The following is a 26,897-nucleotide window of genomic DNA, read 5'->3' on the forward strand; positions in this document are numbered from 1 at the left end:
AAAGAGAGACTAGAGATTTGGGTGACTTCTCATACCCAGTTTCTTTCTTTCCTTCTTAACTGGGAAACGGGTTGATTCGGTGCATGGGCTGTGAGGCGAGGCACAGAGAGATGTCATATCATAGCATATCGCATTTATATCGCAACATATCGTTTTGCGATGTAAGGTACTCGTTTATGCCCTGTCAAGAAGCATAGCTCTGCTTTTGCTCACTTGTTCGTAGAGCATGAAATGGTGCTTTTTACTTCGGTCTTAGAAACATGTAATCGGGGATGCACTGAAAGAAATATCACATTCTGTTTCTTTTCATCTTCTCACAGTGTCAAACAACCCATGTAGACCTTGATTAAGCCCACGCCCTCCAGGTTGATTCCCTCTTTATTTTCTACACCATGCTCATATCGTTTACTCATGAATCCTCGTGTCGCATACGTAACAAAGGGACCGTCTCTCAGTTCTTCAAGCCGTCTTGCACCTCCATGGCGTCCATGTACAGGTCAATGAGACAGCCGGCAGACCACGCCTGCGTTGGACTCTGCAATCAGGTGTTAGCAAAATCGATGATCGACAGTCTGACGAAACATTGAAAGAGGGAAAAAAAAAAAAACACTCACAGAATCGGGACAGAATTCTCCATTCTTTTGGGTAAGCTCCGTCAGACCCGCCCAGGGGCTCTCGCGTATCGCCCGCTTGCACCCCGCCAGCCGTCTCGTCACCTGCTGGAACGCCTCCGTCCTGCCCTCGGCAGTCTTCCTCCGCTGGAGATCAAACTTGAGCAAGGCGCGCAGGAAGAAGCCCGTCGGCCACAGCCATTCCGGCCCCTGGTGGTAGTTGCGGCCTTTGCTCGTCGCAAAGTCGTGGCTGTCCTCGCTGTTCCGGTAGTACGGCCGGTAATCCTTGTCCGCAGGGTCCAGAGTCGCCATGCCGGTGGGCCCGCGGATCGTCGAGTCTGCAAGACATAGAGCGTGCCAGGCATGTTTGGGGTCAAAGAGATCAGAGGCCACCGTCATGGCAATGGCAAAGTTGGGTCGCAGCTGGTAGTCCTCGTACTCTTTGCCAGACCTGTACAGATCCTTGTAGATGCCTCGGCGGGCGACGACGCTAGGGTTGACATCGTACTTGGCATCGTCTTCGGGAGACAGCGGCACGTAGTAGCACTTTTCGAAGTTGGCCTTGATGAGATCGGCCCACTGCGTCCAGGAGACGTCCTTGTCCTCTGCCGTCTTGACACCCGAGTAAGCAAACTTGCCTTGCTTGCTGAGCTGTTCCACCCATCTCAGGGTGCTGTAGAGCAGGCCGGTGATCTCAATGGCGGCGCCATCGCGAGGTGTACCGGGGATGCCCTTTGAGCCGGCCTTTTCGCTCTCGCCCATCTTGTCCATCCATGTGCCGCAGTTGAACTGATTGCCACCAAACACGATACCGCTGCTCCAGTCGACCTTGATCTCTTGGTTGAAGCCTTCGTCTCGCATCTGAGAATCAATTTGGGGCCCAGCATTCGCCTCGCGGAACTTCATTCCCGAGGCGTGTCGCTGGAGAGCCTCCTGTATGATGTCTTCGATTGTGCTCTCGACAGAGTATGTCCGCTCATCATCTACCGGGAACCAAGTGTCGTCATACGGGAGGAAGCGACGCCTGACCTTGACCTTGAGCAAGTCCAGTCCCTCCGGGGCGAAGCGGGTGTAGTCCTGAATCGCCTGGAGGAAGAACCACACAGAGTCTCGCGAGTTGTAGCGCGGTGCGGCGCCGCTGCTCAAGAGGTTGGGGATCATGCCGTGCTTCAGCACGCTAGCAAAGGCAAGTATGTGCTCCTTTGCCTCGGCAAAGCGGCTGGTGCCGAGATAGAGTCCGCGAATGGAGATGAAGACGTCGCGGCCCCAGCACCTCGCCCACTGCACCGCAAAGTGCGGCAGGCCAGCGGCAATCGAGGGCACCTGCTTGTCTGGCCACAGAGAGGCCGACCTGACCAGTCCGGTCTGCTGGATGCTGACCAAGGCCAGGCTTCCAAGGAACCACTGGCCCTTAGCAACATGCTCGTTCATCAGCTCAAAGGCACGATCGCAGCTGGCTCGGTACGCGGTGCGGATGGCCAGAGCAAAGTATCTCGGCAGTAGGAAGCTAGGGATGGCCCTGATGGCCTCAAACCGCTCCCGGAGCCACGCTGCTGGCCCGGAGAGACCCTCACTGCCGAAGATATGGCTCTGCTTCTGGATCCGGCCGACGATGTACTCCAGTGCCCAATGACCGTCTCGCAGGTTCTGGCAGAGGGGGTGTCCAAGGTTGTTGTCGCGAATGACTGGTTCGAGGATGCTCCACCAACCCTGCAGGCCAGCATAGACGAGCTTTCCATGGCCGGGAATATCATATACTCCGTCCTGCCCATCGGTGGCATCCCTCTCCTCCGCCTCGCACCGGTAGAGCAGAAAGTTGAGGTCGATGAGGTTCAGGTTCGCCCAGGCGGCCTTGGCGCCCGAGGTTACGTAGTTGTCCAAGCCGGTCGAGTGTTCTGCAGTGGGGATCCACGTCTCGAACAGAGCAATGCTGCCGGGAGGGAACTTATCCCGCACGGAAATGGTGGTGTCTTGGCCGTGGTACTCCATCTTGATTCCGGGAACATCGACGACCTGGCTGGGGAGGCCCCGGAGGAACTTGGTATCTTCCTGGACAGCCTTGACGGTTTCTTCTCGGTCATCGACCTCAAGCATCCAGCTGCCCAGATGATTGGCTCGAGTTCCCGTTAGCAGCACGGGATTGAACTCTCCCCTTCCATTGCCGTAGCCGGGGAACGCAGTGTGGGCAATGAGGAAGTAGCCCTTTCTGGACTCGGGATGCACTCTGTGCACGGTGATGTACTCTCCCTCGTGGTGGATGTGAGTCTCGTTGTAGCCATCTTTACCCATGAGGGTGTGGATCTGGTTCAAGAGCTTCTTGATGCTACCGATGCCGCCCTTGCCCCTGCCTATCTTGATCGTCGGCGTCCTCGACGATTCAGACGTGTAGAGGCGCTTTTCATTCACGAGATCCACCAGCTTTGGGTAGATCTCGTCGTAGCCCATGACGCTTCCCGTGGCGCTGGAGCACATGTTGACCAGAGCGGCGTTGGGCAGCGTGTCCCGCGCGTCACGCTTCTGGGCAGGCGGCTCGTTGTCATGGGTGCAGTCCATGAACAGGGCGTGGACGGGTGATGGTCGTATAGTTCGGATAATCTCCCTCGTGAGGTCTGATTTACCCTTGGAGCCTGATGGCGTATTGACATCCGACTTGGAGATGTCGTCCACCTCGAAGCTGCCAATAGGGCGACCGCCGTGTCTGTGAACAAGTCGGCTCAGCTCTCCCGTGCTCCATGCCTGCATGGCTTCGCGAATGAGGGAGCTGATGCCGAGTCGTTTCACAAAGACATAGTCCATCTCTTCCGATCCCGTGAAGAGCTCGGCGACAACGTAGAGGTTGGGCCGAACTCTGCGAGCCTCGTCCAGAATGTGCTCCGCGACATGAATCGGGGTGGAGTGACAGTTGTCGATACGGAAGCCGGCAAAGTGCTTGGCTAGCATCTGGGCGTACTTTGTCATGTGGTCCCACAGCCATGGGCTATCCTCCCGGCGAGATCCGTATCGCAGCTTGACGCAGTCTCCCCAGACAATGACTTCTCGCCTCAGATATACGCGAGAGTCGGGTCCGGCATTGTCGACCAAGGCGTTACCGCCCCACACCCAGCCATTGTTTGCGAGCGCCCTCTCTCCTGGAGAGAGTTTCGCTGTTGTTTCGTTTTCGGGCAGCCGGGAAAAGTACGTCTCAATGATGGGGTTGGCCGCATTGATCGGGCCCAGCTTGGGCCCGTGATCGTCTATGCGAACATACTTGATGCGGTTGAAGAGCTGTTCCAGAATCTGGTTGAGATCCTTGTCGTATTCTTCGTAAAACGGAACATTGATGGCATCCAGAACTTCGACAAGCTTGGCCTTGGCGGCCGTTGTGTTGACCGTCTCCGTGCTTTCGCCCTCGTATCGACCAAAGGCGAATGAGAGCAGGGTAGCAGCAACGTTGGGCTCAACTCGCCGGCGGAATCGTTCTCCTAGCCGGTCAGTTCCGAGGAGAGCAAACTTCTTGATGAAATTCACTTGTTCCGGGAGCTCTGCCGTCTTGAGGTGCTCAAAGTCATTCATCGTAGCAGAGCCGTCTTGTGGCGGGATGGCCTTGCCACCAACCCACGCCTCGACGATCTTGTCAGCATCTCGCTCGACATTGATGGCGTAGTACTCCCAGAGCTGAAGCGGGAGAATGACGTGCTGTTTGATGCCCTCCATGAGCTGCAGGAGGTCCTCTGTAGTCTTGATATCGACGGGCAGCCCGAGCTTCTCCAGCTGGCCGCCAAGCTCCAACAGCTTCGTGTCAAGCTCGTACGCCGACTGCAGCCATGGGGCCGTCACCAAGTTGTATCCGGCCTCTGGATGCTCCTCTAGCCACTTTGTGTTGTGTGCGGTGTGGTTGAGGACAATGTCGGTCAAGCTCAGCAGAGAGTACTTCTGCTCGAGACTCTCAACCAGCTCCTCAATGTCCTTCTCGCCGCGGGGGAAGCAGGCGGGATCCCAGCCCAATTGGTCATACAGACTGTACGGCGAGTTTGAGCTACCCCGGACCTGCAAAGGAGTAAAGTGTATCATGTTGTATCCCCTCTCGCTAATGCCCCGCAGGTGGCGCTCCCAATCACCGGGGAAGCGGCCCATGAGCTTGCTGATGATGGAGAAGAGCGACAGCGCCGGCAGCGGCAACGGCCGGCCATCCAGCTTGAGGCGGGGGGCAACATCGATGTAGTACACGGGCGTCTTCTCCAGAGCCTCGTGGCGGTCGGAGGGCTTTGGGACGTCGTCGTCGTCGAGCTTGGGCAGCTCGGCATAGCTGGTGTAGAAGGCAAAGACGCCGGACTCGTAGATGGGGATGGAGATTTCGAGCGTGCGGTTGAAGTCGGGAGTCAGTCTGGCGAGTTGTTTTGTCAGTCTTGGCCAGCTTCTTACAGCTTGGGCATCAACTCTGGCTTACTTGTACTCTCGAAACTTGTCCCGCCGAAACTCGTGTCCCTGCTCTGGGATGTTGACCCAAAGGCTGCCATTGCGGCACACCGACGACGTGCCCTCAATGGCGAACCGGACCGTGACCGGATCATCGCTCTTGGGCTCGAGATAAATGTACTCGCCCGCAACCTGAGGCGAGCCGTCGTCGTTGAGCGGCAGCAGATAAACCTCCGTGGTCGTCATGATTCTTGGGCTCATGGTGGGAAAGGAGAGGGGCCCAACAGCTGCCCCGCGGCCTGGGTTTTGTAGCTGGGGCTGGACGACGCTCAGCGGGCTCCTGGCGTGCCTAGGCAGTTGCTTGGGGGGGGGGGCGTTTAGCAGGGATCGGCTCCGTGCGATCCGCTGTGCCAGAGGGCTAACAGAGGCTGTAACGTCGTGCGGTCAGAGGGCTCCGAGGTCGAGGTAAGGGAGCTGGAGCTGGAGCAGATCAAGAGACGAGATGTCCCGTTTCTCGTCCAGACCGAACGCCTCCCTTTTTGGGCACAGACGGCGGCCACACGCGAGGGATTCGACGCGCGCAAGCCGTCTGCTGTTTTTCCCGCAAGCGAGGGAGCGGCTGCTGCTGGTTGGCCGGCAGCTTCTTGGTGTCATGTCACTGTCATGTGCAAGCGCTGCTGGAGGGGCGCTGCTCGAGTCCGGTTCCAAGGCACCAGGAACCACCGGCGAAATCAAGGAAACGCTGCCTACTTTGGCGCCAGTGGTGCTGGCGGCTTGCTTGGGGATTCTTTTGCTGCTGTTGATTTTACTCTGCCCTCAATTTGGTTGGTGATTCTATTCCCGGGCCATCAGGTCAAGCGCAGGGTAAGCTGCCCAAGTATCTGCATAAGAGAGCTCAACTGCAGGAGGACGACAGGTATCGGCTGGTGATGCTGTACCAACGGCATCATGCCAATGCCTTGGTGACGCCTCGAGGGCCGCAACCACAGACGAAGCTACGTCCGCTAGCTTTCCCTCTAGCACCAAGGCAACAGCATCAATAACACCGGATGCTTCCCCCTGGGGGCGCGGTTCCCATGCGGTGGCTTGCTACAACACGACCAGCGGAATCCGGTTGGTAGCTCAGAAGCTCAGAGCTAAGCTTCCGCCCTCCCAAGCCCTCGGGATCGACCTTGTAAACATATGGCAACCAGGCGCAAATCCCGCTGATAATCACTGCATCTCGATCCAATTCACATCGAATTTCTTCAATTTCCGATTTTCAAATTGTTCCGACCGAATCTGGCGATGCTGCACCTCCCACCTGGTTCAAAGATCCTGTTGAAGCTCCCTCATCGTCAACCCCGCTACCCAGGGGCCGTGACGTCACAATTAGGTTGTTGTCATCCGCCTTGGTTCGTCCATTTCCTTACTTAATCCTCAGGTACTAGCCTAACTGGGCTTGTTCACGATATCTCGGCCGTGTTTTCCTTAGACGGATGACTGCGTACGACACTCCATCACTCACGAAGCATTTGCATGCATTGATACATTCGAAGGCACTCGCAGTTGAACTGCAAACTTAATCAATTCACGATACTATCACAGACGACATCATCCGATGAAGCACGACCCGCCCATCAGCCACTCACTCCAATCACATCTCCCAGCTGCAACACGTCAGAACCGCCCTCTTGATGCCTGACCAGTGCCCATTCATGCATCCAACTGATGGCCTTTGCGTGTTGCCCTCTCGTCGGATACAGTCTGCTTAGTGACGCCCAGCGATCGCTTGGAACCGCTTAGCAGCGAAGCCCGCCTCGGCCATCTCAACCGCCAGCTTAGTGGCCTCATCGAGGTCCTCCTCCGGCAGTCCCAGCGCCTTGTTGGCCAGGCCATACTTGGCCTCGTAGTTGCCGTCACCGTTGGGATAGAAGGCGCGCGAGTACATGGCCATGCCAAAGCCCAGCATGTTGCCGCCCTTGAACAGCTCCAAGCCGCGCTTGTACCGAACGTCGGATGGCTCGTACCCAATCTGCCAGTCGGCGTCCGTGGTGCCCAGCACCCTGTTGAGGCTGTCCAGCATGTCTCGCTGTGAGATCAGGAAGCTAGAGATGTAAAGGGGCTTGTTGCGCCACTGAGAGATGGTGGGCGACTGGTCGTTCTCGTCATCGGGCAGCTCCTTGAGGCTGAGCAGCTGTGCCGCAGCCCGGCCACACTGCCGCCAGGTGGACGTGTTGATGCGCGTCTTGCCGTCGTCGTAGAAGGTGACCTTTCTCTCTGGAATCTCGAAACCGTACCACGCGTGGCCCATGGAGAGTGAGTACTCGTACCAGAAGCTGCATGACATGTAGATCCACGACAAGCCAGCCTTCTCCGCCGCGGCGACGCCAGCCTCAGTTCCGGCCTGGGTCATGATGTCCGCCAGCATCGCCTTGTTGGCATAGTCGGCGCCGTACGAGTTGGGCATGACCCACGGCACGTCGGCCTTGCCAGCGGCGGCGATGAGCTTGGCCTGGGCGTCCTTGGGAGCCGTCACGGCAAGGGAGATGAAGAGGAACTGCTGGCCCTGGAGCGCGTCGACAATGGTCTCCTCGTCATCGTAGTCCACCTGGGCGACCTTGACTCCCTTGGGGAGTGCACTGCCGCTACCAACGCGGGTGATGGCGGTAACCGTGTGCTTGCCAGTCTTGAGAAGCTCTTCAGCGATGTGTTTGCCAACTTGTCCTCCGGCCTGGCAAGAGTATTATCAGCACTGCGTACAGCAGAGTAGAGGAGGAGAGTTGGTAGGTGATGGTATTGCTTGAGGTGTAAGACTTACACCGACGATGGCCACATTCTCGATGCGGTTGGTGAAGCCTGCAGGCTGATCTTTAGCGTACTTGATCGACATGATGGTGATTTTTGGATCTTTGTTTGGTGGATCTTGATAAGAGTGTGAAGAAGTGTCTTTGCTGTGTTGACCTGCTCTCTTCTTTCTCCTCGAGATGGACGATGCTTCCATTCTTTATATACCCTTTCTTCACGACTCTCGAACCCTTTTCATCCAACACCTCCTCCTCTTCTTCTCCCTCTCTCCTCGACATCCTCCAATATCCACAGCCTCATCCATCCATGCCCTCGCTCCTATCCCCCCTATCCCCGGCCCACGCAGATCCAGATCTCCCCAGGGCGGACTTGTGCATTACCCAAAACAGCAACAGGATCGCGCTACCGGCACCCACCGATCGATTAGCTGCCGGCCAGCCTCGAATCACGGGCCGTCCAAATACGAAACGAGGTTAGATCTCTTCTTCCTTTGACAAGCCGGCGAAATCAATTGTCTACAGACGACCTGTAATCTCCGAGCCCAAAATTCGTCGCTTATATAATCCCTCTTTTTTGTTTTGCGCCATCCCATCCCATGACAATATGGATTACGAATGCCATTGCCAATGGGACGGTCTTCGCAGATATTGTTTCGCCGTTGGGATTGCAGCTCGGTCTTGCTCGGATTTCCAAATTGCCGTGGTGTTGGGGCTTCTTTGGCTGTTTTCGTAGTGATGGGGGGGAAAGTTGAGGAGGATTCTAAGGTGGCGTGAGCGGACTTGGATGACGCGAGGGCTGGGATTGAGGATCATCTGCCGACGACATGAAGATTCGAGGGTGCTTTTGTGCCCAAATCCCCTTCGCTCTATCGCTATCTTCATTTGTCCGAGGATGAATACTTGCAAAGTCCGGTGGCACGGGGATTACTTGCCGACGTCCAGACACAGAGTCTCTCAGGTGACGGTTTACTTCCAGAATTCAGTAGTTGATGGATATCTTCCAGCGCCCGCAATCCTCATCTCCCACAAAGCACCACTTGCTTACCATTCTGCTCTTTGTTCCTTCGCAACGGAACATAGATCAAACACAACAGACTTTGGATCCTCTCACGCCGCTATATGATTAGTTCCTAGGACGGGCCGTGCCAAACCACCCAGTGCTCGACATTGTGATTCTTAGACATACTTACCCTGGACAAGGTGTTTCATTTTGGCGGCGCAACTTTGTCTGGGCTTCTCTAGCAAAATCCGACTCAGAGAATGTGTACGTAGTTTCCATTTCTCGTTCTACATGCATGATTTGATGTTTGAAAGCCTGTGATGACAATGACTGCGCAGTTATGACACCTAGAAGTCCCAGTCTCTGATATCTCACCTGCAGCAGATATCGTCGTGTCGCGGTGCGGTGGTTCACTCCCCGCGGGATGTCCAAGATGTTCTTTGCCTCACAATTAAAGAATATTATTCATGGCCCAAGAAGTGAGATTTGCTTCAAAGAATCTATCTTTCATTGATAGGTCAACGGGACGCGCATCTTGAATACCAACATGATCGCTCTCAGACGCTCCGGTTTCTGACTTACACCTCCTTTATAATCGCCCCGGCAGGTATTAATGTCCACAATCCACCAACCGTATGACAGAAACATCACACGCTTCATAAGAGACAAATGAGGCAGTGGCCTGAACAGACGTATCCCGTGGACCGAGAAGTCTTGCAGCGAATAACGTTTCTCCAGAGCCCTATGGATCGATCGTCCATCGTGCTTTCGCAGCAACTACAGTATAGCTTCAATCGGGTTACGGGAAAATGCCGCTCGACCCATTTCAGCTACTATATTCCGACGCCCTGCATCCTACCTCAGTTGACATCAGCTGCGCCTGAAATTTCACAGCATTTTGAACCTCTTCCCAAGATGTTCCATAATCTCGGTGAGCCCCAGGATTTCCATGGAGGATCGCATTGTGTCAACGCTAGAAAGTCACAATTGGGCGCAATCGTTACCCATCGTGAAGCTGGAAAATACAGCAGTTTCCTCTCCGTCCAAGGTGGAGGCTGCCCGGCTCGTGCCGGATCATTGTCTCACAGCAACTCGAGCCCGAGAAATGCTCCGTGCCTTGAGATAGTTGACTCGGCTATCTGGCTTGCAATCACAGCATCTGTACCTCGCCCAAGGCCCACGACAAGACCTGCTCCTATCCGTCGCTCCGAGGTGCCGTGTCTCAAGCACACCCCATTGACAGGTTCGCCAACCGTTCAATCGGAGAATTCTCAGACATTTCCTAGTGATACTGACTGATACCAGGCGTGCCGGAAGGCCAGAAAAGGAAATCGGATGCCCATTCGTGCTGTAGTGGGCAGACCCCTTATCAACATCGAGATCGTATCTGCAGATGATGTACGGAGTACAGAGTAGCATCGACGTAGGTACGGCGGTTCCCGTCTTTCGTTCAACAAGTTCGCTAAGTATACCTTATGAACCTTTTTATCTTCAGGCCTGCTCATCATTTCTGACAATGCCAAGGCTTTTCTCTATCCTGAAGCTCCGGAGCAAGCTCTCTCGCAATGCCAGAGCCATCTTATCTTGACCCCCTGAAGATTTCCCCTCGGGAACATTTGTTTCCCTTTTTCTTGTCCTGCGGTGCCTTTGGCATAAACGGGATAGCTCATGACGACATGGGCTCCTGGGAGACAGGACGCGGCATGGATCAAGGATTATAGCGGAACGCCTGTCAGCCCCGTCTTCTAATTTGCCGGAGACGTCTGAACCTTTTTTTTCCCCTTCCTGTCGCTGCAGATAATCTACCACGAGTTTGGGAGCTCGAATTGTGTCCGAAGCACAGTAAGACTTGTGTGGTCATTCTCGTGGAGCATCTGCACCTCATCGATCGATGACTTGGAGGTATCAGTACTTTGCGGGTATTAGCATGGTTGATAGGAGCAATTCGTCCTGACTTTGGGCGATGACGTGCGCTAATGGGTGACAAGATGGGATGCCGGTAGCCAAGAGTGGTGCGCTTCGCTTCTTCCCTCGCTTCTTCCCTCTGGAGCTGGGAATTGGGGATCCAGGGACGGCTTCAAGTGCATGTCGAGGCGGCTAAGAGCTCGCCTAGGTTCGTCCCCATCCAACCCCGTGGCCGCTAACATGCATTAGGTAGACTCGTTCATGTAGGCCCAAGGCCTGGTGTCTCCGAATCCCAATTTCACAGGTCCAGTATAGAAGTACGAGTAGTAGTACCCCGTAGTAGTACTAGTCGGGATACGATGTTGGCGCCTTTGAAGCTCGCTATTGCATTCCTCTCGCAGTCAATGCCGCCGGGAAGACTTCGTCAAAGAGCCGACGCCATTCTCGTCCGGGTCGAAGCACCCCGTCTTACCAGTTCTTGCCTCATACGTGTCCAGCGTGAGCGGTCGTAAGACGATAAGACGACACGTCGGCCTGGTGGCATGTTGGCTTGTGCTTCCGGTATGAGGGCCCAAAGGTGCCGAGGCGGACACCTTCCCAGGGAAGTATCGCCTCTTTATCACCGCCGCTGAAACGGCCGCCAAAAGGTGCTCGCTCGCATTGCCCGGTGCCAAGGAAACAACCCGGAGAATGCAGTGGCTTGCAGAAAACAGGATGGCTGCGCGGCTGTGGAGAAGAAGCTTGGAAGTTGAGCCTTGATAGCTCCCAAGCTTGGCTTTAGCCGGCCGGGCCATTTGCCCAAGACGGAGGCCACGGCGGCCAGGCAATGGCCACGTGACAGCACACGTGACAGAAGCTCACAGCTCCCTCGTGGGCTTTCCATCCTCTTCTCCCCCTCCCTCGGACGGTCATCGAGATTGCTGCTGCTCGCTTGGGCCATAATATCACACCTGTTGAGCCCTGAATGGAGCCATCCGGGTCCCAACCGCCACTTTATGCTCGACCAAGAAGCTATTCCAACCTTGCTGCTGTCCCTGTTTTGGCAGTGGGCCAGTGATATTGGACAGAACTGGCTGCGAGGAGGCGTTGTGTCAGGGCGGGCCCGGAGCTTCTTCTCCGGAGCATTTCCTCCGCCCTTCATGTTCGACAAAGCCAAGGCAATCGACATCGAAATCCCATCGACACGCATCGACGGTGCGAGCCCGACAGAGGTTATCGCGATCGAGTTAGATGGCGGCGATCGAGCTTCAGACCTGGCGGGCCCCCGGTCTCCCCTCTGCGAGCCCCCACCACGCCATCCGGCCGGAGCCTCTAGCGCTCGTCGAGGGAAGCGCCGACGGCTTTGTCCATTGGACGGCGGGCCTCGCTTCATGTCCAAGGGCAACGGGTCTGTCGGGGAGGCTGCGAGGGGACCGGGGATTTCCTGGATGAGGACTTGGCTCTGCTTCGGTGTGGGTGTTGGCCCTGGAACGTACATGCCAAAGGACATGCATACATACGCTACATACGGACGCACATACAAACGGGCGTGGAAGCTTTGCAGGATGACCGCTGTCCGGGTTGAGGCGTGTATACGAAGTACAGACGCAGTGAGTGGTTAGGCTTTTGGGTAACGGCTGTCCTTGGTCACATCGAAGATGCTGGACACTGGGATGGGATCGCTGCTCCAATCTCCGTCTCTCGCCCAGCTCTCCGAGATGGCATACTTGGAAGCGCAGGATTGTGCTCTACCTCAAATTTCTTACCCCCCCGTGGAGCTGATATGGACAGCAAAACAAGCCTTATTAGCCTGGGAAAGGGGACGGATTTGGTCCCATCCGGGAACGGGCGGCCGGGTTCGTGATGGTGTGCTTTACCTGATTCCTGGTCTGGAGCACCGACGGTCGACAGCCTGTGGCATTGCACGAAGCCATCACACTCCGCCGGCATCATGTACTAGTACGTGTGCGCGACCCGCCGGGCCACCTTGGTGACGCACCTCTCCACAGCCCGGGTTGTGCTCCATGGATGCATGTATGTGCGCCATGCCTTGGCTGGACTGTCTGGCGGCCAGCGAGTGCTCAGATCATTTGCCTAGTTTGAACCTTGGTGTGCCCTCCCTCCTACGAAAACGATGCTTTTCCAACGGTCTGAGGCATGGCTCCAGTGCGCTAATACGACTGTGTCGAATCCAACGGTGCCAGGGGTAAAGCAATCTCACCTCAAGCTCGAGATTCCGGTATTACAGTTCCAAGGCCCCAAACCTGGCGGAAATCCGGCCAAGTATATATTTAACAATGACGTTTCCTCCTCCATGGCCGGCGCCGTTGCTCTTCTCCCTTTGCTTGTCGATCCAACTATTGTAAACCATTTTGGCTCTTTTTGGACTGCCGAATCCTGCTTTGGTTGACTTGTATCATACCAGGTCCGGCCCTTTTGCGCCTCATAACACCATCACACAGATATCATCGTCCACCAAGATCAAGCCTTGCGCACTGGCATCATGGCAGGCCTTACCGAGGCTCCCCCATTCATCGCCTGCGGTCCAGACTACGCCCATGCAGGTCACATTGCCATGCCCTTCCCGCCGGCGGATCGGGACGGCGCCTTGCCACCGAAATGGCCCAACATGTGCCCCAACCCAGCAGCAGGTCTAGAACACCCAGATGCATTCTTGCCTACCCTCCCCTGGCAGGCCACTGAGTGGGATATCACAGAGGGCTTCCTCAAGTATCCCGACCAGAGCGCAGGCTTCCACAGCCCTCCGACGACGGAGAGCGTCACCTCCGGGACCGACAGCACGGTCGGCGCCGGCACACCGATCTGGGACTACCAGAACGACCAGCTCTCACGCGGGCGTGAGCTCAGCCCTTGCACAACCGCCACCACACCAGACCACTCCTCCTTCGACCAGTTCGCCTCCATAACCCCTTCATCACTACACACATTCAAGGAGGAGCCTTCAGCAGCCTCAAAGAAGCAGACCAAGCCCCGAAAACCATCCATCAGAACATCATCATCATCGTCACCAAAGACATCATCGTCATCATCAACATCATCAAAGACATCTTCACCAAAGTCATCACCGAAAACATCACCAAAAGCACAATCACACGTCGAGGAGGGAGGCATCTTCAAAAGGCCTCGCCGGACCAAGACGGCGCAAGAGCAGGAAGCCAGCCGGGCGCGGATCCGGGAGAAGAACCGCGTGGCGGCGGACAAGTGCCGCGGCAGGCAGCGCATCGCCGTGGAGAAGCTCAGCGCCAAGCACGACGCCCTGGAGGAGGAGAACCGGCAGCTGTCTCAGATCTTGAAAGATTTGATTGCGGAGCGCATCGTGCTCAAGAACATGCTACTGGAGCACGGCAACTGCGGTTCGGAGCTGATTGAGAATTATCTGAGGGAGAGCGCGGTGCGGTGGGTGAAGCAGGTAGAATCGCAGGCGGTTAATGTAGAAGCGGCTTGACTATATAGTAATGATAATAATGATCAGAGTTAAAGACACACGTCTGACCATTGCCATTCGCTTCTGTTGTGATGGATGTTGTAGTTGGACGTTCGCCGAGTAAGGCTTGAAATGACCGATGCCCATAACTTGCACCAAATTTTACTCTAGTTGTCAGGCAGCTCCTATGCAGCGCAACCCAGCCTTGACGAATCTATTCACACATCATGGACTTCAAGGCATACATACCGAGTTCGCTTGAACCGTTCTGTTTCAGCAGATACTCCAGGAAGTTGCGGTTAGTCTCGTACCATTGGCGTTGGCATTGTCATTGGACACATGGCCATCTTGATATTCAGTAGTCAGCTACAGCCTCACCACCACTCCAACTCCACAACCCGCCATCGTTGCCCCGATAAAACAACCAAATCAACATCTCAAATACACCCTCAGCACCCAATTCCATCCTCCCTCATCCTCCGTCCACCTCCCAATATTCCTCCATAGTTCCAAACACACAACCAATTCCCGCCAAAAACCATCACCACTCCCCCCCAAAGCCCTGTCAACCAATATGCACAATCCACCCTCCTACAAACCCATCAAACCCGCACCGCATTCGTCATTCCGCATCCCTTAGCCTCTCACAAGAACATCTACTACCCGCAAGATCCGCCCCGAGGCCCACGCCCTTTCCCAATGGATACGTCCGAGGAAAAAGGAAATGCATTAAACAAGGGGATCGACACGGCGACTTGCCGGAAAAGGGGGGCCCTACGTTTACGGCTACGGGGGTGTGTGCAAATCTACATACACCTGCTATACATACATGGTACGTACGTATGTGCTTGCTTGATAGGGCTGGGGGAGCGCCTTGCAGGTGGGAGGAAGGGGTGTAGGGTTGGTGTTTACTTGGCGGACGATGTGTGATTTATCGTACCTGTAGGTGAGTAGGTATGCATGTTTGTGTGTGACTATGTGCGGGCACGTGTTTTGCAAGAATGGTAGGGGTTCGGGGAAGATGTGGTGACGGTGGTAGTGAAAGAGGTTGAAGAGCAACATGAATTGTTCTACCATTCCTGATGTTCAACGTCTTGCACATACTGTACATACGGGTATGATCGGTATTAGATGGTGATGATGCAAATGGGATAAGTTAACTGACCTGTATGATGCAATGTACAGTATAGATAGCGGATAGGTTCAACCGATCGACAACGACGATTTGCTCTTCCGGACCCAGCAATACGAATGCCGAGAAACAACTGATCGGCGAGGCTAAATTCCATGGCGAACTCTGCTCGGTTAAACGGCTTTATTACCAATCTACTGTACTGTTCCAAAAATGAACTCCTCATGTTAGCTAGCTACTAGTCATTTCCAGAGAAATCTAGAAGTTGTGGGGTTGAAAGAGGTTATGAATGAAAATGGTGGTGGATAAGATGGGATACTTTATACTGTAGAAACTTCCCACCTTGCCGAAGGGGATCGTCCGGGATCCTGTTTGGTATGGGGGGGCGTTCGTTCAGGGGATGGAGGGGTCTATGGGAAAATCTCAATTGCATCATACGCTGTATGGTTTTCTTTTACAGGTTTGATTGCATCATAAGGGCCGTGGGACTTGATGAGTTGCGTGGGGGTTGACGTTGTGTAGATGATCAGTCTGGATGAAAGAGTATGAGGATTGTCGTAAAGGGACTGTCATTTTTTAAAGGCATTCGCGAGGCATGGAAAATGACACTGAAATGAGAGTCGATAGATGAAACAATATCAGATTAACAAAGCACATGCCGTAACCAAGATGTGACAATTCCCAGCCGGATCTACCGCTTTATGACATGTATCCCAAACGCCTCCAATCCTCACATCCTCACGTCATGGCCGCTGTCTACAAACAATAATAGATCTTCTCTCTTATGCTTGCTCATGCTCTACAAAATTGATAGCGGCTTCTTCTCCGTCTCGGAAACCAAATTGGGAATGTCGTCGACGCTCGCCTTGCCCAGCAGGATGGCGTTGACGGCGGTGAACAAGGGATAGTCCATCTCCAGGCCGCGGGCCTTGAGGAAGCTGTTCACCTCATACGCCGTGCTGGTACCCTGCAGCTTCTGTCCGTTGAGGTCTTGCTTCTCCACCTCGTCCACGGTGATGCCCTTCTCCACGGCCTTTTTCGCGCATCGAAAGTTGCGGCCGCCCGAGCACGAGGTGATGAGGTCGGCGACGCCGGCCGACGACTCGGTAAAGGTGCCGGTGCGCACCGTCTCGCCGAAGAACTCCTTGCCAAACTTGACCATCTCCATGAGGCCGATGCGCATCACGGCAGCCTTGGCGTTGTCGCCCCAGCCGCGACCGTCCACGAAACCCGCCGCCAGGGCCACAATATTCTTCAGCGCACCGCCCAGCGACACGCCGGCGACGTCAGAGACCATCTGGACGTGGAAGTAAGGGCGGTGGAACAGAGTGCGGAAGCACTCGTGGTCGAGCGGCGGGTACTCGGCCGGCACGGGCGTCAGCTTCGCCTTGGACTTGCGGCCCCGGGCATCGCGATGCTGCATGTCGGCCGGCTCAGTGACCGTCATGGTCAGGTTGGGGCTCTGGGAGCGAGGCGTGGGCGCCCGGCTGTTGTCCATGGGCGGCGGGTCGTAGGCAATCGTCGTCTCGGACCACTTCTCCGCCGCAATTTCGCTGGCAATGTTGGCCCCGCTCAGCGCGCCGACGTAGATGTTGAGGCCGTCGCCAATCCACTCGCTGAACAGGCTGACGCCCTCGTCGGACACGTTGACGCCCTTGATGCAGCTGATGCCGCGCGCAAAGGGCACAATCTTGCCGCGGATCTGGTCGCAGACGTTGCGGATGAACTGGTGGGGGAGGTTGAAGATGAGGATGGTGGAGTCTTGCACGGCGTCGACAAGTGAGGGGTTGGCGACGATGTTGCTGGGCAGGGCGATGCCGGGCAGGTACTTGACGTTCTCGTGGTGTTTGTTGATGATGTGCGTGAGCTTCTGGGGGGCGTCGCCGATGGCCTCGTCGTAGTGCGGTGACGTCTTGGGGATGCTGACGTCCTCCTCGTACACCCACATCTGCACCTCCTCCTCAAAGAGCTCCTTGTTGGCCCGCGTGTTCTCGGCAATGATTTTGGCAATCGTAGAGCCCCTTTTGACGATGGTATCAGCATGTGTCCAGCAAGTAGCCCACGGTAATATCCTCGTACCAGTTGCCAGATCCCACAATGGTGACCTTGTGCTTCTTCTCGGATCCGCCCAGGAGAGCCATCTTGCCGGTTGTTGAGCTGGTGGTGGAGTAGCAGCTGTGGGAGCAGTTGGACGGGTAGCTGTAGGCGCAGCTGAATCGATGGCTGTATCGGAACGGAAAAGTGCTTGTCCCGAGTCTGGAACCGAAGCGGAATATGGAGAGTCGAAGCATGCAATTCGAGCAGCCGGGCGCCTGGTCTGTGTATATATACGCGAGCAAGGAAAAGAGGGAGGAGAAGAACCTGCGGCTCGTGTGTCCAGCTGGGTCGTCTGTGCCAATGACGCATGGCACGTCTGCGCGAGTAGCGCTCACCGCCTGCTGCTTCGGGCCATCGCCCCAACCGAATTGCTGGGATCCTGGCTGGTGCCTTTTCGCCGAGATGCGAGGGAACCCCGTCACAATCACATGCAAAGCTGGCGTGCAGCATGCAATCTGGTTACCCCTGGCCCTTCACATGCTAGAGGTCGAATTCTGCTGCAGTGGATATGCTGATGCTGTGACTTTGGTGCAACGAAAATAGTTGAAATATCACGATCAAGACGAGAGCCGAGGAGCTGGTGGAATAGAGGCATTTCGAGCTACAACCTAAAGCGCAAGACGGCGGTTTAGCTTGTGCAACGGCATGCAACTCAATGGACAAAGACGGGAACTTGACGTCTCCTGATTCGCTCTATTGGTGGTATCTAAGCAAATTGAATTTATGTGAACAAAGGAGAAACCAATCGCCATGCAGGCTGAATCGATGGCTTGAAGCCCGCTCATCGCTAAAGTGTAGCTGCCGCAATACAATGGCCGGATAACGTCAGCACCAGCGTCTGACACGCCAAACCCAAATACATGTATCCCAACAATGACAGAAATGAAACCTCCCATTCTTTCATTCATCTCCAACGTCCTGCAACAACGCAGCCTTCTCCTCGTCTGTCCCGCCCGAAAACGACTCGCGTCTCGTCGCATCTTGCTTCGGTTCCTGCGTTCGCTCGCCATCGCCGAATATGTGGACAAACACCTTGTCGTAGCTGTACCACATGATGCCAAACAGCCCCGAGATCGTGTTCGCGCACCACCGCGGCACTTTGCCCCTCTCGTCGGCCAAGAAGGTTGTGATTGTGAAGAAATACATCAGCATCGGGGCCCAGACGAGGAGGAACACGTTCTGGCCAATCTTCTGCCGGAGGGTCGTGGGGGTGTAGGGCTGCATCGAGGCCAGATAGTCCTGGTAGACTTGGGGGAGATTGTGCTCTCGAGCACCATCCACCAAGAGCTTCAGGTATCGGGCGCTCGGCTGGGCATAATCGGGTTGGGGCCTATGAGGGCCGGTGACGAACCTCGTCCACCAACTCTTCTTGCCTGCGCCTGCATCCAGCGGGATGTACGGGGCATAGAGCGTCTGTGCAAGGAAAGGCTTGGGCAAGGGCGGCACCACTGGCTTCTCTGGAAGGCCAACATCCGGCGGCAGTGGGATGCAAGGCACCGCGATTTCCTGGTAGCCCGAGCCACCGCCTTCGGATCTCATAATGTTTCGATAATCTTCCCGCGTCACTTCGTATACGACTCCCATAAGGCTGCCGTCCCATTCAAGCCCCGGCTTTCGAGGGTCCAGCGGCGGAACGATGGGCGGATGGAGAGGGTCGGGCAGCTTGGGGTCAGGCAGCTTTCGGTATCCGACATTTGCAAAGCACGGCTCTCGGTACGGCAATCCGGGGAGGTCGAACGTCAGTCGCAGGAGGGGGACAGAGACGTTCATCTGAGAAAGGGGCCGTATCCTCCGCTTCCCCAGGAAAGTTTCGGCCGACATGTTGGAGCCGTAGGCGAGGTAGAGGACGGTTTCGGCAATGGTCGCGACATCTTTGGGGGCATCTTCGGCTGCTTGTGCGAGACGCCCCGGAGAGGTGGTCGGAATCGAGGAGATGGGCGGATACGAGTCTTTTGCTGGGTGCTCCTCTGCCGTCTCGGCCTTCTCTAATGCTGCCACGGCAGTGGAAACGGTGTCCTTTCCCTTCATGGCGAGCAGCGGCGGACACAAGGTGGTATCAAATGCTCAAGCGGTTTGCGCACGACGACGAGTTGATGCAAGATTGAAAAAATAGGTTCACAGGAGACTCTTCGGCAGCGGAGCATGTATTGGAAACGACAACTAATGGGGCATGAAACGCGACTAGGGATGTTCCTATTTATCACTGACGCTACAACGACCGGCCGCCCTCTGAAGCCCTGCTCGGCTTTGCATCGAATCCTGCCCGACCTGCAGATTCGCCGCTATTTCTTGCCCATTCTCTCCTGGTTGTGACTAACGGTTAGGGAGAGGCGGAATTCGAGCTGTGCGGAGCGTCGGACCTGCGCCTGGCTGCGAAGACCGACGGCCCGACCTATGGCAGCGCTGCAGCGGATGAATAATCACGTCGTGACATCAAGTCGGCGAGCCCCAACTTGGCATCTGGGATGCCATGCCTGGGCCAAGGGGAAACTCCGCACTCGAGCATCGAATTGATTCGCTGGCCGGAATTACGATGCGTCGATGCGATGCTATATTTTTTTTTTTTTTTGGAAAGACGGCTGCAGCTCTCAGTGAGGGGACAAATGGAAGTGGACGACAGTTGGTATGCTGGGTTCCTGATCTACTCGTGCTGAATGAGCCTCATGCGATGAGTCCATGTATGAAGACGCAGATTCGTCATCAGCTGTGCCTGTTTGAATAGAGAATACGAGGCGGAGTTTGTCTCGTATTCAATAGTCGATAGGTAAGTAGGCAAGGAAACGCGAGCAGCATCCGGCGACCTTCTTCGAGCCCTTGGTACTTTGCCACGGGCCTGCTCATGACTTGTCGAAAGTCTTCTGTCCATATAGGAAAAAAAAAAATAGAACGGCAATATAGTCCACTTACCATACCCAGTGATTTAGATTCAACTGAATGTCTATCGCCTGGTGCTTCGGATACGGACAGGAATACTGTATACCAGGCAATTGAACCATCTGTCAAGCCACGCCTCTTGATCCACCAGCTAACAGCATTACTCCGACCCGCGACACTACCGACTCTCAAGTCCACATGTCGACCCACCCCTATTAAAAGGACTTGAGTCAAAAAGTGCCGAGAAGGAATCGGGTCCAATAAAACTTGCAATTGACCCTCTTCTTCTCCCGCAGAGGCGAATGAGACGAGTCAACGTCTCCTAAATGGGCAGGCAGTGTCCTCGTCAGCCTCACCTTGGCGCTGGAGTAGAATACTAGTAACGGCCCCCTTCAAAGCCTTCTAGCACCTTGTATTTCCCTCCTACTATTGTGACGCCGGCGGCTTGGATCGAGCGTCCACGTTTTCTCTCGGTGTGTTTTGGGTGTTATGCTAGCTTCATTTTAGGAAAAGCCGTAACGATGCGAAGGGAAAACACTGGGGACGGATGGAGGAAGCCGTTGAAAGGGGAAATGAAAAAAATGGCGACGTTGCGTGTCCTTTTCTTCTTTCAGTGACGGGTAATATCATTCACCTATATAAGTAATTTAGCCGTCTCATCCCCTTTCATACTTGAATCTCACCCGGCGTATGCGTGTGTGTAATTCTCAAGGTCTTGTGATGCTGACTTCTTGAATGAGGCGGAAATTGAGTTAAGAGGTGAGTTTTGCGTGGTGTTTGCTGCTGCGCCTTGGACTGTTGGCTTATTTGTCTTTAGCTTCGTCATTTCAACTCATTTCCTGGCAACCTTTCTTCTGCCATCCGCTCTTTTACCGTCATCCTACCTTCGTTTCAATCAATCTACCAATCAATCGTTTGAGCCAGCATCATGGCGGCGACCGTCTCAGAGGTGCCCAAGATGGGCATTGAGATGATGCTGGAGCGCATCATGGGTGCGATGGAGAAGCAGGTAAGGGAGCTCGATTGTTGGCTGATGGCTGGGGTTACGGCTCGATTTTGCCAGCGGCAATCCCGGGCGCTCAGTCAGATGCATTCATCATGATGGCAGTGAGTCTAATGGGAAGATGTAGAACCAAGAGATGGCCGAGCTGCGAAAGGAATGCGCAGATCTTCGGTCGTCCAACAAGAGCATGGAGATTATGCTCCAGAGCATGGCAGTATGTTGCTTTCCCCCATTTGGTCTGGGCAACGAGTCCAAAACACTCTCTTTTCGCAAATTGTCTGATTCTCACCGTCACCGCAACAGCAAGGACGCAATCACAGTCCTACAGGCTTCTCCGCCGGCATGTCTCCCAGCCTCGGCCGCGAGAGAGCCCGATCACCTTTCCTACCTCGCCACTCCTCATCTACCCCGTCCGGGCCCGCGCAGGCCTTACTCACATCGCCGAGTCGCGAGATCCCCATTCACTCCCTCTCTTTCACGCAGCGCGAGATCCCCGGTTTCTACGTCGTGATCCCCGCAGGCGGCGCTGGAACCCGCCTCTGGCCTCTATCTCGCGAGAACCACCCCAAGTTCCTCCTCGATGTCAACCTTTGCGGCAACAGTCTCCTGCAGTCGACGTGGGAGCGACTTCTTCCTCTGGCTGGCCCTTCGCGGATGACTGTTGTGGCGGGACCTGCGCACTCGGAGGGCATTCTCGGCCAGTTGCCCAACCTGGACTCCTCCAACTTGTTCACCGAGCCCGGACCCAAGGATTCCATGGCTGCCATCGGCCTGGCGGCGGCGATCCTCCTCAGACGGGATCCCGAGGCTGTCATTGGATCGTTTGCGGCGGACCACATGATTTCTGGAGAGGACGCCTTCCTCGCTGCCGTCACTGAGGCGGTGGAAGTGGCTCGGGAGGGCTACTTGGTCACCATCGGTATCGCACCCTCTCATCCTGCCACGGGCTTTGGCTACATCCGCCTCGGTGATCGGCTGGGCCTGAAAACGGCGCCGCATTCACGCCTGGTGAGCTCCTTCAAAGAGAAGCCCGATGCGCACACTGCTGCCAAATACCTGGCTACGGGACAGTACCGATGGAACGCCGGCATGTTCGTCACCAAGGCCTCTGTTCTGATGGAGTTGCTCAAGGAGCACTGCCCGGCTCTTTACGAAGGCTTGACGAATATTTCTGCCGTGTGGCATGATGAAGCGGCGCGAAAGGTCGCGTTGGAAGAAGTGTGGCCTACGCTGGAGAAGATCCCCATTGACAATGCGGTTGCTGAGCCTGCGGCTGCTCAAGGAAAGGTGGCGGTTATTCCGGCCACATTCGGTGAGTGCCTGATCTCGCGTCACGTTTTGGGAATGACTTTTAGCTAACTGTTGTAGGTTGGGACGATGTCGGTGACTTTTCGTCCTTGGCTGAGATGCTTCCCGCCGAGTCTAACAAGCCTCGCGTTCTCGGTGACCAAAGACTGGGTAAGCCGTCACCTTTTTACGCTCAAATTTCCCATGACAAGGCCCGCTAATCAATCTTTGTTTGCAGTCGTATCTGAGCAAACCGCCGGAGGAATCGTCGTCCCCGTGTCTGGCCGCTTGATTACGTGTCTCGGAGTCGACGACATTGTCATCGTCGATGCCCCTGATGCGCTCATGGTGACTACAAGGGCTCGCTCGCAGGAGGTAAAGTCGCTGGTGAAAAAGTGCCGCGAGGCTGGATGGAAGAATTTGCTCTGATTTTCTGCTGCGGAGATACCTTTGTCTGTTTCAATTGGTGTTTTGTGTTTGGGTGGAAGATTCAGTTGTAGCCTTGCGGCGTCTTGGGTGGCAATTGCCACGGTTGATGCACGCCTACTAGTACGCGATATGTTGAGACGCGTGTATTCGTTTTCCATGATCTACCACTGCAAGTAGTTCAAGTCTTCACGGTGTTTCCACTGCTCCTTCACTCTTCTGTGATTCATCGCGATATCTGGTTGTACCAAGGTACCTTCCTTGGCACCTCGATTCTCAGGCTGACCTCTTTGCTCCTGCCTCAACCGAATATCAGAAGCACTCCTTCCCTCTCCATCGCCTGCCTACAAAACAGAAAATTTCCATCCATCCCCCCCCTTCCCCTCTTCCCCTCTTCTTCTCTCATCTTCTCGTCTCTCGTTCGTCAAGCCTCTGCTTTGTTCATCTGAGGCTTGCCCCCCCTCTTCCCCTGCTCCTCGACGCCTAGTCTCTTCTGTGTTGACGCTTGATGATCATCTCGTTCCCTTTCTCGTTCACCAGACTTTCTAGTTCATTCAGCCTCGCTGATTCCCGGAGATACCTGTACCTTCTTCTGGCGACCAAGCACCCACGCCATTGTTTTCTGAGATTATTCGTCGTCGCCGAGATCTCGACCATGGCTCCGAGACTACGTGCCAAGCCAGCGACGCACGCTCGCATGCAACGAACTGCTACGCAGTTTACTGAGCTGGAGGTCACTCCGAGCAGGCACGAGGAGAAAGCACAAGTTGTGGGAACAACCATCGAGAGTGAGAAGTCGTTTCTTCCCCAGAGCAACACAGATAACTGACTGCTCCATACCTAGCAAATCACACGGAGACGCTCGAAGCAACTGCCCAACGTGTCCAATCAGGCAACCCCTTTTCCTGGTCCGACGCGGGTTCGACTTCGAATACTCATCGCAGTTCGCCGGCCAATATCAGTGAAATCCCTGCCGACGACGTATGGCAATTTGATGATCTCGAGTCTCTCGATCCATTTTCTAGTCCGGTGTTAGCCGATAGCTATTTACCAGATACGATCCCTATCCGTGAGAACGAAGCCAAAGAGTCGAATACTCCAAGAAAACACATCGAGTTCTCGGAAACTGCGTCAACTGCGAGACGCAGTTCGCCATTCGGGACCAGTGAAGTCCGAAACGATATCTGGGATTTTCAGGACAGTCCCAACGCCGCTGTTTCTTCTCCGAACACCACCAACGGCATCCTCGAGTCATTATATGTACCGATTGATGACATATACGACGTGACTCCAAAAAAGCCTGCACCGCCAGTGCCAGCGCCAGCGGTTATCAACCAGAGCGTGCATGCGTCAAAGGCTCCCTTGCAACCTGGGAAGAAAGCTAAGAGGAGACAAAGAGCAAAAGAACCTATTCGTTTTGATTCTCGTACACAGGAAATTGTCGACGTTCCCGCCACCAAGAAAAAGACGACGGCTCCTCGACTGCCCATTGTTCGCGCCTTGCAAGAATCCGCCGCTGCGTCAAGTTCTCCTGCTGAGGGCAGTAGCAAACGTCAAAGAACAAGAAAACCTGCAAAGAGTCGACAAGCCAAGAAGACAAAGCCGGAGACTCCGTCAGTCCAGATCAATCCGCCGCCAGCTTTAACCACTCAGCCTGCTCCTCCAAGCAGCAGCCCGTCACCGGTTCTGGTCCGAAGCTCTTCAGCCAGCAGTGATCCGCCATGCGCCGAAAAGCACGGCGCAGCCGACGCGAATCCTCCTACCAGCACGCATGTCCCTGCCAGTATCAGTGCACCTGCCAGTACAATTGCCAAGACTACTGATGTATCTGCTGCAGTGCCGGAGCCGAAACGGCATCATTGCCCTTCCCCGGCAGCCATCAACGAGAGAGACAAAGAATCGGAGGCAGAGCCTGGCGAACAACACAAGCCCAAGAGAAGGAGAGTCTCACGACAATTCAGCGTTTCCGAAAGGGGAAGTCCAGTTGTGGTCAAGGATACTGCGCCTAGCAGAAGAATTGAGCATGTGCCCCCTCGAGGAGATCCGGCCGTGAGAAGTGTACCGGAGCAGCATCCGGCGGTGCAGCGTCCGTGCTTTCTGAGAAGTAAATCAACGGACAGACAAATCGAACAACAACATGACAGCGCTTTCGGAGACATCCAAGGCAAATCCTCGTCTCAGTGGTTGCGGCGCCTCAGCGACAAGGAACCGGCCCAGAAGCGCAAATCCAGTATGGGGAAGAAACTCCACGATGAGATCATGAAGAGTTTCTTGGGACAAACTGAGTTGGCACACGAGGCCCCAGAGACAACAATGGCACCTGCTGCGGGAGGAGTTGACATCACCCATGTCAACAAGCAGATCCGTCTGACAATCGAGGTGAGTAGTGCCCGACGAATCGCTTGCAGACATGACATGTTGACCGCTCCATAGCAACTGATTGCCCGCCTGGACGACAAGAAGGCAGCGGCATACAATGTCGCAAATGTGTACCGTAGCGGCGCGAAAGAATCTCTCTCGGTTATTCGGCAGCGATTGCTTCGAGATCGCGACAATTTGGCGGTTGCATTTTCCAGTCAAGGAGACGTTTTTCACAAAAAGATCAAAGAGGTGAAGGAGACTGTCAAGACGAGGAGCGTCGCTCGTGCAGCACCAGCGTCGGACCTGGACGGTGTTTTAGCAGCACATCGCCAAGCCCGCGGTCGAGTATCTCAGGGACTGCGAGCTTTACGTGACGAGTGTCTTCGTGACAACAAGGCTGTGACTGGCCTTTCTTGAAGCTTACCACATGGCATTGTTTGGTGATTGTTGAGCCGCAGTGGTGTGATTTCGGGTTGTTGAATGCCGGCTGTGCCTGAGCAGGGTAGTTTGGGACGTAATGTGTAATGCAAATTCCCTATGAGTGCGACAATGAACAGTCTCTGTAACCCGTGAATCTTGAGTCCGTATGTGGCAGACTTTACGAATTGGTCCCAGGGTCTGAGTGGTGGCAGTGCGTAGAGATGCATACCTTATTGGGTGATGCATGAGGTGAAGTGGGATGTCAGTGTCAAGTGTGCAGACAGCCAATCAGGAGACGCAGGGCATGTATGTATACTCAAGTCTGGAATCATGATGCATGCTTTGGCCTGAGACGGTGCGTTTGCTGTCTCGAAGCGGATGTGTCGATGAATCATGAACCTCTGTTTGAGATGCCACGAAGCAGGTACGTAGCGTATACATCCCGGACAAGAGGAGCCTCACAGACAGCGCGGGAGGATGACAGGGAGAGCCGGCGGTGAGAGACGCTGTCACGGCGACACGGGGATTTGGATCCCCATCGTTACATGTACCTACAGTAGCTTGCTAGTGGAAATGGAGCTGTTTTGCTTCCTACGGCAGGGAGAATGGGGCCGTCTATGAGCCGTATGGAGTCGAAGTGGTACTCGGTGAGTTGTTATGCACTACTAGGTAGGTAGCAATGGTAAGGTGGTGTCGGCATTGACGCAGGTCGCAAAAGACGGGCGCTGTCATGGATTGATGTCAGTTTGCGGCTCCTGGTAGGGACCACGATAGGGACCAAGGGTATACTTGCAGTAACCGACTGCAAGGCCGAGGCTACTAATGTTGGGAAGTACATGCAGTGCTGGGATGAGGGATGGGGTGGGATGTCGGGGCGGGAACGAGCAAATGCCAGGTTGCCAGCGAGGTAAAAGACGGGAGGGAAGAAGACGCAGGTTGGCTGTGGGGGTTTGACGGAGGATTGGTTGGCATGTGAGGCGCGGGAGGAAAGTGTGTACGTTGTGAGAGGGCGNTTTTTTTTTTTTTTTTTTTTTTTTTTTTTTTTTTTTTTTTTTGGAGGAGGGGAAATGCGTGCATGCGTGCAATTGGGTGTATGAATGTTGTTGTTACGGAGGACAACTACTAACGTAAGGTGAGGTGGGAGGGAGTTGGACGTGGAGGACTGATGCTTACAAG

At 54.9% G+C, this 26,897-nt stretch overlaps 9 protein-coding genes across 9 annotated transcripts; 4 read left to right on the plus strand and 5 right to left on the minus strand.

Annotated features, from left to right (window-relative positions):
• Positions 1-451: 451 nt before the first annotated feature.
• CCMA1212_007770 (Glycogen debranching enzyme) lies at positions 452-5,267 on the minus strand (the record flags this gene model as incomplete). Its single annotated transcript, XM_073704932.1, has 3 exons — positions 452-535; positions 615-4,974; positions 5,038-5,267. 3 exons carry the CDS (start codon positions 5,265-5,267, stop codon positions 452-454), a joined length of 4,674 nt encoding a protein of 1,557 aa, XP_073556612.1.
• Positions 5,268-5,508: 241 nt separating this feature from the next.
• On the plus strand, positions 5,509-5,838 carry CCMA1212_007771 (uncharacterized protein; the record flags this gene model as incomplete). The annotated part of the gene is made up of 1 exon (XM_073704933.1): positions 5,509-5,838. The coding sequence occupies one exon, from the start codon at positions 5,509-5,511 to the stop codon at positions 5,836-5,838; it is 330 nt and encodes a 109-aa protein (XP_073556611.1).
• A 918-nt stretch (positions 5,839-6,756) lies between these two features.
• Positions 6,757-7,878, minus strand: CCMA1212_007772 (uncharacterized protein; the record flags this gene model as incomplete). Its single annotated transcript, XM_073704934.1, has 2 exons — positions 6,757-7,719; positions 7,807-7,878. 2 exons carry the CDS (start codon positions 7,876-7,878, stop codon positions 6,757-6,759), a joined length of 1,035 nt encoding a protein of 344 aa, XP_073556610.1.
• A 2,646-nt stretch (positions 7,879-10,524) lies between these two features.
• CCMA1212_007773 (uncharacterized protein) lies at positions 10,525-10,806 on the minus strand (the record flags this gene model as incomplete). The annotated part of the gene is made up of 1 exon (XM_073704935.1): positions 10,525-10,806. A coding segment is annotated over one exon (282 nt), but the record flags the coding sequence as incomplete, so codon positions are not given.
• Positions 10,807-13,179: 2,373 nt separating this feature from the next.
• Positions 13,180-14,142, plus strand: CCMA1212_007774 (uncharacterized protein; the record flags this gene model as incomplete). Its single annotated transcript, XM_073704936.1, has 1 exon — positions 13,180-14,142. One exon carries the CDS (start codon positions 13,180-13,182, stop codon positions 14,140-14,142), a length of 963 nt encoding a protein of 320 aa, XP_073556608.1.
• A 1,910-nt stretch (positions 14,143-16,052) lies between these two features.
• On the minus strand, positions 16,053-17,659 carry CCMA1212_007775 (Glycerol-3-phosphate dehydrogenase; the record flags this gene model as incomplete). The annotated part of the gene is made up of 3 exons (XM_073704937.1): positions 16,053-17,274; positions 17,333-17,570; positions 17,656-17,659. The coding sequence occupies 3 exons, from the start codon at positions 17,657-17,659 to the stop codon at positions 16,053-16,055; spliced, it is 1,464 nt and encodes a 487-aa protein (XP_073556607.1).
• Positions 17,660-18,250: 591 nt separating this feature from the next.
• Positions 18,251-19,378, minus strand: CCMA1212_007776 (uncharacterized protein; the record flags this gene model as incomplete). Its single annotated transcript, XM_073704938.1, has 1 exon — positions 18,251-19,378. One exon carries the CDS (start codon positions 19,376-19,378, stop codon positions 18,251-18,253), a length of 1,128 nt encoding a protein of 375 aa, XP_073556606.1.
• A 1,774-nt stretch (positions 19,379-21,152) lies between these two features.
• CCMA1212_007777 (Mannose-1-phosphate guanylyltransferase RfbM) lies at positions 21,153-22,943 on the plus strand (the record flags this gene model as incomplete). The annotated part of the gene is made up of 5 exons (XM_073704939.1): positions 21,153-21,233; positions 21,355-21,441; positions 21,531-22,539; positions 22,596-22,685; positions 22,753-22,943. 5 exons carry the CDS (start codon positions 21,153-21,155, stop codon positions 22,941-22,943), a joined length of 1,458 nt encoding a protein of 485 aa, XP_073556605.1.
• A 652-nt stretch (positions 22,944-23,595) lies between these two features.
• Positions 23,596-25,718, plus strand: CCMA1212_007778 (uncharacterized protein; the record flags this gene model as incomplete). The annotated part of the gene is made up of 3 exons (XM_073704940.1): positions 23,596-23,728; positions 23,785-25,319; positions 25,374-25,718. The coding sequence occupies 3 exons, from the start codon at positions 23,596-23,598 to the stop codon at positions 25,716-25,718; spliced, it is 2,013 nt and encodes a 670-aa protein (XP_073556604.1).
• Positions 25,719-26,897: the final 1,179 nt, after the last annotated feature.

The sequence above is a fragment of the Trichoderma ghanense genome (genome assembly GCF_004382785.1).
Source record: "Trichoderma ghanense strain CCMA-1212 chromosome Unknown scaffold_10, whole genome shotgun sequence".
Taxonomy (NCBI): Eukaryota; Fungi; Ascomycota; class Sordariomycetes; order Hypocreales; family Hypocreaceae; genus Trichoderma; species Trichoderma ghanense.